The sequence below is a fragment of the Etheostoma spectabile genome, chromosome 12 (genome assembly GCF_008692095.1).
Source record: "Etheostoma spectabile isolate EspeVRDwgs_2016 chromosome 12, UIUC_Espe_1.0, whole genome shotgun sequence".
NCBI classification, from domain to species: domain Eukaryota; kingdom Metazoa; phylum Chordata; class Actinopteri; order Perciformes; family Percidae; genus Etheostoma; species Etheostoma spectabile.
The window spans coordinates 17,214,601-17,225,559 of NC_045744.1; the positions used below are offsets into that span (position 1 = coordinate 17,214,601).

Here is a 10,959-nt window from a genome sequence, read left to right on the forward strand (position 1 = left end):
ACACATTTTGAATCCTTGTTAAAATCTGTCTTTTTCGGGCCTATCTTTAGTTTATCTGACGTTAGCTTCAGTAAAAATACAATTTAAATATTATTCAGCTAATTTACAGTCTAAAATGTGATACATGTGATGTATAAACTATAACCTTACCATTTATATTTTCCAGATCAGTTTTTCACCTCGATTTTGAACATCAAATGATTTACTAAAATACATGTTTGTCCAATGAATGTGTTTATTGCAAGCCAAAATTTGATTCATACACTTATGTTTAATAACTATATATTTGAAAGCACCACACTCTGCTTTAAAAGAAAATTCTTTATTTTCACTGTACTGATAAGAAAAAAAGAATGAATATATGGATTGTCATTATCATTTTTTGTGCAATCTTTGATACTAATGCACTGACGCCATAAAATATTAAAAAAAAACTTTTACACATAGATAACAATTTTGGTCACCACTGCTATTTGGTCTAAAAAGAAATTCACCTAAAATATTCCTATATTTTGAATGCAAAACGACCCTTAGTAATCAGAAAAAATATATAGTTTGACATGAAACATGAAAAGAAACCTGAAGTAAACAATGAAATGTACAATAAATAAATAAATGACATTCAGGCATTGCTTTCAGTCCACAGCTACTGTATGATAATACATTAATTTAAATTACAAGTTGACTCAGTTATGCGAGTTGTGTATATTGAGTACCTGGTGATCCGTGAGACATGTCATAAATAAGGTCACCGCCTAATGCTAAGCTCAATGTAACAAAGAAGATGTGCCAGCATTTATAATAGACTAATCTTCCCTTTATCCATCATGAATCTATGAAGTAAAAATGCTACACTATATTGAAGAGTCCCCCTTTCTGACCATTCATTTATCTAAAGTGGCCTTTCCATTTCTACTGATGCCTCAGGATTCTCCATTTGTGACGGTGGCTTGAAAAAGCCACAAAGCAACAAAAGTGCAACAATTTCATCCCAGCTTCATGTTCTTTGAATGATGCCGCCGGTTGTCAGAGAATTCAGGGGATTTTCCTGTGAGGGAAAAAGGTGAAACTGAGTTTTGGTAGTCAGTAGTATGGCTATAGGCCAAATGAATAAGTGATAATAGAGCTGGGCATTTTTTGATCAGTAACTGTTTACCTTCTTCTCCGTTGTAAGTAAAGCTGGACAAGCCAATGGGCTATCAGAGGCCAGAGTGCAGTTAACACTCCTGTGAGTGGAGAGAAGTCAAAAGGCCACCAAGACGGTCTCAGGAACTAAAAAAAAAAAAAAAAACTTGCATTAAATTAGATATTAAAAAACAAAACCAATTGAAATAAAAAGCTAATAAGGACCGTTTGTGCTGCGGGTAGAGAGTCCTCCTGCCTCGGCGAAGATAATCTTGACTGAGAAATTGAATAAGAAAATTATTATATAATCTATCAATAAATATTTAATAAATTGTCATGGAGACAGTCATCAACAATTTTACATTTCAGTATACCCACTGTGGTTAACACCTCTGGTCTTTCACCTGTGAAACCGTGAGCGCCTCCAGAGCGTGCAACCTGTGCAACACTGAGGTCATGTCATGCTGCAGCCTCAGCAGAGCTGTTGCTATTTGCTCATTGACGTTTCCCCTGGCAACGCTGACAGGATGTCTGCTCTGTGACACACAATAGCATGCGGCATCTACACAGGCACATAGCTGAGAGCTGCAGGCAGCCCTTGGCGATTGTAAACCTGAAACAGGAGTCAGAGTTTGACAGGTTAATGCTACAACATGCAACTTTTGTGGAAAACGATGCTGTGTTTAAAGGCATCTAATGCCTTTAAATGCATAGGAAGATTAAGTGCACATCTTAGGAGAAAGGTAAATTAGGGATACAGTGTCAGTATAAATCAAAGTCGACAGTCTCACCTCTCCCTCTTCTTGACAAGGAGCTGTTGTGCTGGCTTGCACTAATCTCTTCTTTAAGGTAGGACTCCCCCAAGACTACTTGATCATCTCCTCCATTCAGGGTGGTGTTGCTACGATCACTTTGCTTCCCAGAGACAGCTCCTGATCCCGGTGACAGTACGTTTGATGTAGACAGCCCCTTGGTAGGAAGAGAGTCAACAATGGGGAAATTCACACTGTTGCAGCAAGGGATAAGAGGAAAAGTAGAAGACACAGTAGGGTGACCATATTTTGATTTCCAAAAAAGAAGACACTAGGCCGGCCACGATCCACAAATTCAGGCAGGCTTCTCAGAGGTTCAAGAACATGCTTTATTATGCCTCAATGGTATACCAATAACTTATGTAATGAAATAAAACATGTAACAACCTATAACAAAATAATAGCTCTTTTCAAATAAATAAATAAATAATGTTCTAAATAGGACCTTTTCGGTGTCCATGTGAGCTTTGAGATCTCCAGCACCTTTATTAGAAACTGAAACAAATGTGCTAGCTTTGCACACGGTGCACTCCGCCTCCCACTTGTCCTGACTGGGACAGTATGTGGAAAGTTTTTTTTTTGTAGTTCAACTGTAAAGCTTCACTTACGCTTCGACATTTTGTGTTCAATGCTGCTCCTTGTATGTGCTCCCTGTCTGATCTGCTCCCTGTATGGGCTTCCTGTCTGATCTGCTCCCTGTATGGGCTCCCAGTCTGATCTGCTCCCTGTATGGGCTCCCAGTCTGATCTGCTCCCTGTCTGATCTGCTCCCTGTATGGGCTCCCAGTCTGATCTGCTCCCTGTATGTGCTCCCTGTCTGATCTGCTCCCTGTATGGGCTCCCAGTCTGATCTGCTCCCTGTCTGATCTGCTCCCTGTATGTGCTCCCTGTCTGATCTGCTCCCTGTATGGGCTCCCAGTCTGATCTGCTCCCTGTCTGATCTGCTCCCTGTATGTGCTCCCTGTCTGATCTGCTCCCTGTATGTGCTCCCTGTCTGATCTGCTCCCTGTATGTGCTCCCTGTCTGATCTGCTCCCTATGTGTGCGTGTCGCAGAGCCGTCCGCAAGGAAGCCTTGCTGAATTACATCACGCAACAAAGCACCGTAGTATTGTGTGCAAAGCGGCAGTAAATTTAAGTACATGCTTATAATGGTCCCATGAAAAACATTTTCATGAATTTATGTGAAGCCGCCAACTCCTGATTTGCATTAAAAACGCTCTGTGCTCGCTGTACCATTGTTTTTCTATGGGGAGAGCAGTGAAGACAACTCGGAAGAAGCGCCCATGGTGTTATGCACCACTCCAAATTACTGTTCAGCCCTGGGTTAAAAATGAAAATGATTTAAACTTTAAAGTGGCTATACGTAACTTTCAGTTTGTGTTGATTCTAGCAGCCACTTTGAAAAATCAGACATTTACAATAATAGAAGAAGTAACAGATGCATTGTTACATTTCAAGTGTTGCATATGGTAACTTAGCCTACTTTGGATGTATGAGCTAAACCAGGTATCACTGTCACTGTGTCTTGAGCCAAAGCATTACGTGTTTGTTTTAGCAACCAACGTAAAAATAACTAACATTTATACTGCGCATTTCACGAAACCCAAAGACGCTTTACACAAGTAACGTTAATATAGAGGGACAAGGGAAAAGAAAATAGTAGGCCAACACAAACACGGACTAAAAGGAATAAACCGTCCGCGCTAAATGGAAAGGGGACGTAATTCAATCTAATCCACCTCGCACATTGCAAAGTTATTTTATTAAAGAAATAGACATATTACATACCTGAGGGCCAATTCGGGGACACTTTTGTAATCACATACAATCCCAACTGTCTCCATCTGTTGAAAGCCCAGCCGAGATTGACCCCGGGTTTTCCCTTTTAGCTTTTAGTTGTTCTTTGTTTAATTTCCTTGTTTTCTGTGATGGCCCTGCCCCAGTATCAGCCATAACTACAGCAGGTCATTTCTAAAATAAAATTAGAATACAAGTAGGCCAATATAAGTGTTACATCGAAATCTGTGACCCATCAGAATGGGTGCTCTGTAGTGCCATCTACCTGCCAAAAATAATTTTGTGACTTTGTGGGAAAATCCGGGCCAGAGGCATTAATGAAAATATATAAAAATACTGGGTTTTTTTCACTGTTAGTCTTTTTTGCTGTTATAGGTCATTTATGATCATCATATTGAAAATGACACGGTTTCAGAAACATTTAAAAGTTACATATAGTGACTTTAACCTCATTGCCCCTGACCTTTCACTGCCCAAACAAAGCCAGAAGCAATGACGACGTACACCTGCGCTGTGCTTTGCCTCTGTGCCTGCAATTAGCTCCGGGCCTACCTCGTGGTTTTACCTCTGATCATGTGTAACTTTTTAAGCTAGTTTGATCTTTACTAAGAAAGTATAAACATGTTGTGGTTTTATGAGGGTTTATCTGTTGGACTATTTCTTGGCCGGGCGCAATGATTTCCTGGAGTCTGCCGTGTGCTTCAGAGGTGCTGGTATGTTGGTCGGCACTTTCCTGCTGCTTCCAGTATTTATGCTAAGCTACGCTAATGGTCTCCTGGCAATATATTTTGTGTACAGACATGCACGTGGTATCAATCTTCTCATTTAGCTCTCGGAAAAAAAAGCCAATGAGCGTATTTCCTGCAATGTCAAAACTAGTCCTTTTATGTGGTGCACAATATGACAACAACACACCTCTTCCATGGCCAGATGCTCCATGGAGTCACAGAATTCCTCATTATCTGAGTCTGTGGATCGGTGGTTCTTCTCAGGAACAGCATTACTATGACCTGAACATGGACAAAATGGAACATTTTATACCGTTCTTCAATGTACACGTACATATACATAATAAACATTTTCGTTAGTTTATTGTACTTTCTTTTTTCTCTTTTGTTATATTTGCTGCTACTACAATAACATTTTCCCATAATGATTTATTTTTTGCACCTTATCCTAATCTTATAGTTTATCTAATGGTTTCGATGAGCATAATCATTATATAAACTATTAGGTATTTGTTATCAAACATTGTGCATGTGTACACTTTATTTTTGCATTAATGGAAAATCTTACCGCGCAGATGTCCCTTAAAGAGCATATAGGAGTTGTACTGCTCACTGGGCTCTATGGAACAGGCCAGCTCTTCCTCCTCCGCCTCGCTGTTGAGGGAGCTGTGTGTCCCGTTGGTGAAGGAAGACATGCTAGGCTCCATGCTGCTGCTGCTGGACCCCCCTGTGTCAGACCTCCACCTTTTCTCCACCATCAGCAGCTTTGGATCAGGCCTCCAGACTGAGAAATAACAATGGAGAGAGCGAGATAAAGCATGACAAAGCTCAGTTGCTTTTTATGTGCCCTTTGTCTAGCCCAGGGGTCTCAAACTCAATTTACTTGGGGGCCGCTGGAAGTAGAGTCTGGGTTTAGCTGGGCCGCATCAAGTATTCCAAAAAAACCCTCTATTTCTTCAAAAAAGGGCACGGAACTGCCGGTGCTTTAAACCCCTAGATCTGATATGGTTGGTGCATTTCACAAACACAGACATCACATTGTCAAACCTCAGGCATTTGCCACAAAGGGTACTTAGCTAGCTTGACAACGGTTACGCTGCTGTCACGAGACTACTACGGTAGCCCATAAGTGACATGCGCAATGACAATGAGTTTCAGAACGCGCGGGCCGCACTAACACTTAACTTTGATGTCAAGTAGGGGGCCACAAAATATCATCCCGCGGGCCGCAATTGGCCCCCGGGCCGCGAGTTTGAGACCCATGGTCTAGCCATATTTTGCCCTGGATATACTTTTTTTTAATCTCACTGAAATGCTCTTCTCATTTAAATAAATGTATTCATAGGGGAAAATATCACATTCATCTACTTTCAATGGAAAGTATGACCATCTTGCAGCCTTAATATTAACTCAAGTGTGTCACATTATAATGAAAATGTTATGCTTATAAAATAAATAAATGTATGCTGGCTGGTCGTTAAGTCACTTTTCTAATATTTTGCGAGTGATCAACTGAAGAACACAGCACAAATACACTAAGAACAGTTACTCTCCTTCCCTTTTACTCTTAGAATAGAGAAGCTAAAAATATTCGATACCGGTACCGATACCAATAATGTGATTTTGATAACGGTTCCTAAAAGATAAATAAAAGAAAAGAAATTACATGACGGCACAAATCTTTGTATACATGTTCTAGCCCCGACTACACAGCCGTCTCTGTGTAACGGAGAGTTTATTCAGCGTGTCTACAACGTGTAACATTAGACAGCCAATCATAGACATTATCAGATCTTAGTAGAAGTATGCTGCATGCTGATTGTCTCACTAACACTGACAAGATTTACTCCTCAGGTATTGAAAATGGGTATTGAATGACAAGGCATTTTTTCAAAACTCTATACTAACAAGGCAATTCGGTCGGTGCTTAAAAAGTATTAAGTTCGGTACCCTGCCCTATCAGAAATGCAAGTGTGCATAGAGAAAAAAAGTAATCAGTGCTACATAACAACAAAGCATTCTTCAGAGTGTGTTAAAGGTTACAAACAGGTCACAAGTATTGATTATTATTTTTCTAAAAAAGCTAAATACCTTCCCAACACAACTGGGCTCTGTAGTTTTTAACAAACATGTGTGTAACCTCTACAACACAGCAAATTTCACAACACAAAACAGCTAAGAACTACAACTACAGGTACCTTTTTCCTCCTCTTCTTCATCCGCCTCGTCTTCATTGTCTGTATTGTCTTCTTCATCCTCATTGTCCTCTTGCTCACTTTTCACCCAATCACTACTTTCGTCCTTTCTCTCAATTTCACTATTTTCTTTGCTTCCCTCTGCCTCCTCGCTACTGACACTTATGCCATGACCACTGCTGTCATTTTCTTGGAAGTTCTGTATATCATCCCATAGATCCCCATAGCCTGAGCGGTGAGGGAAACACTCTTTATCACAGTATATGTTGCACAATGTAAATCTACACAAAGCAAAGGCATACACACAGACAGAACCTTTTGCGTTCCACAGCTCTACACACTACATCTGTACCACAAAGTGCAAATAACGTGCGATAACAACCGACACACTGACCAACTACAGCATATACATGACAGATTACACAAGACAATTTCCTCCACCGAACAATCTAATTTCTTACAGTTCCTTTGGTGCAAACCAAGGGAATGTACACTTTTCATTCTGTTCTCAGTTAAATAAACAATGAAAGCAACTAAATTAAGTTAAAATAAGCTTATACACAGTGGGACAAAGCTATCAACTCTACAGCTACTGTGAACACCAAAGACTCGCCTTCCATTGTTGGTTTGTTCACTTGTTTGACCAGCTCATCTAGTGACAAAAAAAAAACATAAATAAGACAGGCTCAGTATTCCAGAAAATCTCATCTGTGTGACTAACAAAGGATCAACAGCAGTACTACATCCCCTTTAAACAGCAATTCTTTCCCTCAGATTGTGTTCTGCTTTTCCTTTGATGTGCCTTCAATTGTGGAGTTATTATGGTATTGCTAATTAAGTAGGCCAACCTTACCTGCATGGTTCGCAAAAGGCCTGGTGAAGGGTCTCTTGCTCCGCTCCATTTCTTCACCTTCTTCTCCTTCTACGTCCACCTCTGTGTAGAAGTTGCCAAGCTTCTGTACCAAGTTAGACACATCTTCTGAGACTGGAATGGCCTCCAAAATCTGATAACACACACAAATAATAAAGTTATCTGGTTACATATGCATAATTTGATTGTCACAATAAAAACATATTTTTTGAATGAATAGGTGCAGTCACCAGGGAATTATTAGCCCTTTATTTCCACAGGACATATGAAGACATAAAAGGGGAAAGGGAGGAGGAATGACATGCAGCAAAGGGCCGCAGGACGGAGTCAATCCCACTGCCGCTGCGTCGAGGATTAAACCTCTATATAGTGTATGTGCGCCTGCTCTACCAACTGAGCTAACCAGGCCATGGCCAGAAAACAAGTTAATTACATATAATTACATACAGCAAAAGGCTGACTGATTTATCTGTTGAAAGAGTTAATTAAAGCTGATTAAAAACAGCTGGTAGCTGGAGGAACTGAAGCCACTCAGGTGCTATGAGGTGAAAAAATGTACAACAACAAAATGTGCAAATGCAGTTTCTGCTGTTATTTAAAAGGTTCTGTCATTGTTTTAGCAATTTATTGCATCTTAAAATGTCCCAGATTTAAAAAAGTTCAATTCAATTCAATTTTATTTATAGTATCAATTCATAACAAGAGTTATCTTGAGACACTTTACAGATAGACCACACTCCAGAATTTACAAGGACCCAACAGTTATAGTAGTTTCCTCCAGAGCAAGCAACAGTGCGACAGTGGCGAGGAAAAACTTCCTTTTAGGCAGAAACCTCGGTCAGACCCAGGCTCTTGGTAGACGGTGTCTAACGTGCCGGTTGGGGTTAGAAAAAAGTGAGACTTCTATGTTTTAAAAATATATATAAAGCAAGTTGTGGTGCTATATAAATACACAGGCCAAAGTAATGGACAAATTAAAAGTTTGACATGATGACGGTGCTAGATGTAAAAGTCGGGGGATCACCAAAGGCTGCATGATACATCCACTGGGGACCAGGACTATCTGTACAAACTGTCACGGTAAATCTCCTCTGGCTTGAAAATAAATATCTGATAGATGAACTGCATCATCATACTCATAAATTGTCTAATAATTTGTCTTCGCACACAGTGTCTTTAAAGGCTCAGAAATCAGTAACCTATAAGAAACAATCAGCCTAACATAAGCACATAATGTATTCTAAATATACATATATATTTACTGTGTGTTAGACATGATTATGCTTCTTGTCATGGCGAAACATCAATGTGAAGAAAGAGATGTGTACTCCAAGTTGATTAACTTTGCTTCTATTCAGCTATTCCGTTTTCCATGAAAGGACTTACCAGCTGGATGTCCTCTACATAATTCTTCATGGCTTCCTCCTTTGTCATGTTTCCTAAAGCGCTCCATGAATCCCTGGTAACACAAAGTCAACACTTGAACACTAAGAGTAAAGTAAACACTGAGTAACTAATTTGAAGTTACAGGAGTATTAAGTTAAGCAGAAATATCAATCTGTATTAGCAACATTTTCCAAATACCTGCAGTATTGTGCAGTAATATTTGGCTATAATTAAAATAAGTTATTTAAAACAATAGTGTACAAGACATGTGGAGTGACTTTGGGCCTTTGGGCTGCATGCTTGCAGTTGAGTTTGACCCTTGACCTATAGGCTTTCAATGGACTTTGATAGTATGAATATTATGGATCTTATGCATATAAGTTAGTGAGAAAAATGCAAATGTATCAGCTGTCTATCTTCTGTGTTGCTATTAGTGACAACTCCAAATTTAGTTGTGATATATAAAAATTGTGTGTGCATTAAGACAACATATTATAGGTACCTACCATTTAGCTTTTCCACGAGTGTCCCAGAAGCCGTTAGGCCTGGGGATGTTGCAGGGCCCCAAAGTGGCCTGCTTGTAGTAACTATAGAACAGTAGCATCATATCATCTGATGGCTGGAAAGGACCTGAGTAATGAAGGAAGCAAATTAAAACATAGCCTACATGTGCAGGGCAGCATGAACATGTAATAAAATGCTGAGATACATGTTAGTTACAGGAGCTGTTATTAGACTTGAGAAAAGACTGATTCCGTTAATCAGCTCTTATCCTTTTAGCAGCTTTATCAATAGAGGGTCAGCCAAGAGTGACAGCTTTTAAACGCTCTGCATGTAGGTCAATCACCTAGAGTGTTTACACACAAACAAACGCAGACTTCACACCGGATAACACATAACTGAAAACCAGTTCAATTACTTTAATTTCTACTCGAGGACAGAATAAATAAAGACATCTTCACCTTCTTCAGGCAAACTCCGGATCACTTTAACTGCAGCAACAAATTTCGCCTCCAGGCTGTGTTTGTCCTCTTCCTGCGCCATGCTGACTCCAAACAAGCATGAAACGAAGGAGTCCTTAATAATATGAAGCAATTAATGGAATAATCAAGGCAGTTCAGAAAGTGTTCAGCGATGGACACTTCAACACAATGGGGTCATTACTGCAGCTAGTTGCCATGTCTTATCTAAGGAGGCAGACTGTTCTCTTTTTAATCTAGGAAATTCTAGGACCATTTGGTCTATTTAATAAGCCCTTGTCGGTTTAGCGCCAATTGCCTATAGTATTTAGTGGGAATGATTCCCCCTTTGGCTGATTTGTTAGAAACTCACCACATCGGCTAGTTTATATTCGCCGGTGCAATTATTATTTCATTAGTCCTGTGTCTGTCTGCAATATGCAGCAGGAAACCAATTTCGACTCTGGTCAAGGATAAGGCAAACAGTTAACGTGTAATTGCTAAATATATTTGGGAAATGTAGTTTTTGTGGAACAAACCACCGGATCACAGTATGTTAAAACGCAACGTTTACTCCTTCAAGTCCCACAAATCCCTAAACCGAGATTTTAAACCGCGGTGATGTATGGGAAATGTAGTGTTGTGAAAGCACTACTCATGCAAAATAGCCCTGTGGAGTGCAATCCATGTTGTGATATCCTACAGGGACTATAGTGTGTATTTAATACTTAAAAGTGAATTTTAATACTGTTTTTCCTATCTCATATAAAATCACATAGGGTTTTCTCAACACATCCAATCTGGAGTGATACGTTTTAATGTTAATGCTTCTTTTTGAAAATTAGAGAATTACCATAGTTTATAAAACGTTTTAGAAAGCCTAATACCAATCTAGCAAGGCTTTCATAATGTTTTAGGTTAAATATTCAATGCATGTTTAGTAATTGTGATGACGGATGAACGATGATAATGCCAAAGTTAGTTATTATTGTTTTGTAACTATAAAATTATCCTTGCCTTTGCAGTTACATTTTACTCTTCTGCTTGCCATTTGTGCCTTATGACATGATCTGACTTGATGTTACA

General features: G+C 39.5%; 1 protein-coding gene across 2 annotated transcripts; it reads right to left on the bottom strand.

Annotated features, from left to right (window-relative positions):
- Nucleotides 1–215: 215 nt before the first annotated feature.
- On the bottom strand, nt 216–10,364 carry LOC116698758 (acyl-CoA-binding domain-containing protein 5A). Of its 2 annotated transcripts, XM_032530886.1 has the most exons (13): nt 9,877–10,363; nt 9,421–9,544; nt 8,915–8,987; nt 7,511–7,661; nt 7,271–7,309; nt 6,661–6,885; nt 5,031–5,246; nt 4,650–4,744; nt 1,917–2,094; nt 1,530–1,738; nt 1,351–1,401; nt 1,157–1,272; nt 216–1,048 (listed from the first exon to the last, which is right to left on the bottom strand). In XM_032530886.1, the coding sequence occupies exons 1-13, from the start codon at nt 9,956–9,958 to the stop codon at nt 1,036–1,038; spliced, it is 1,572 nt and encodes a 523-aa protein (XP_032386777.1). In that variant the 5' UTR covers nt 9,959–10,363; the 3' UTR covers nt 216–1,035. The 2 variants fall into 2 exon arrangements, with proteins under 2 accessions (XP_032386777.1, XP_032386778.1); XM_032530887.1 differs by lacking the exons at nt 6,661–6,885; nt 7,271–7,309 and having other exon boundaries at nt 9,877–10,364.
- Nucleotides 10,365–10,959: the final 595 nt, after the last annotated feature.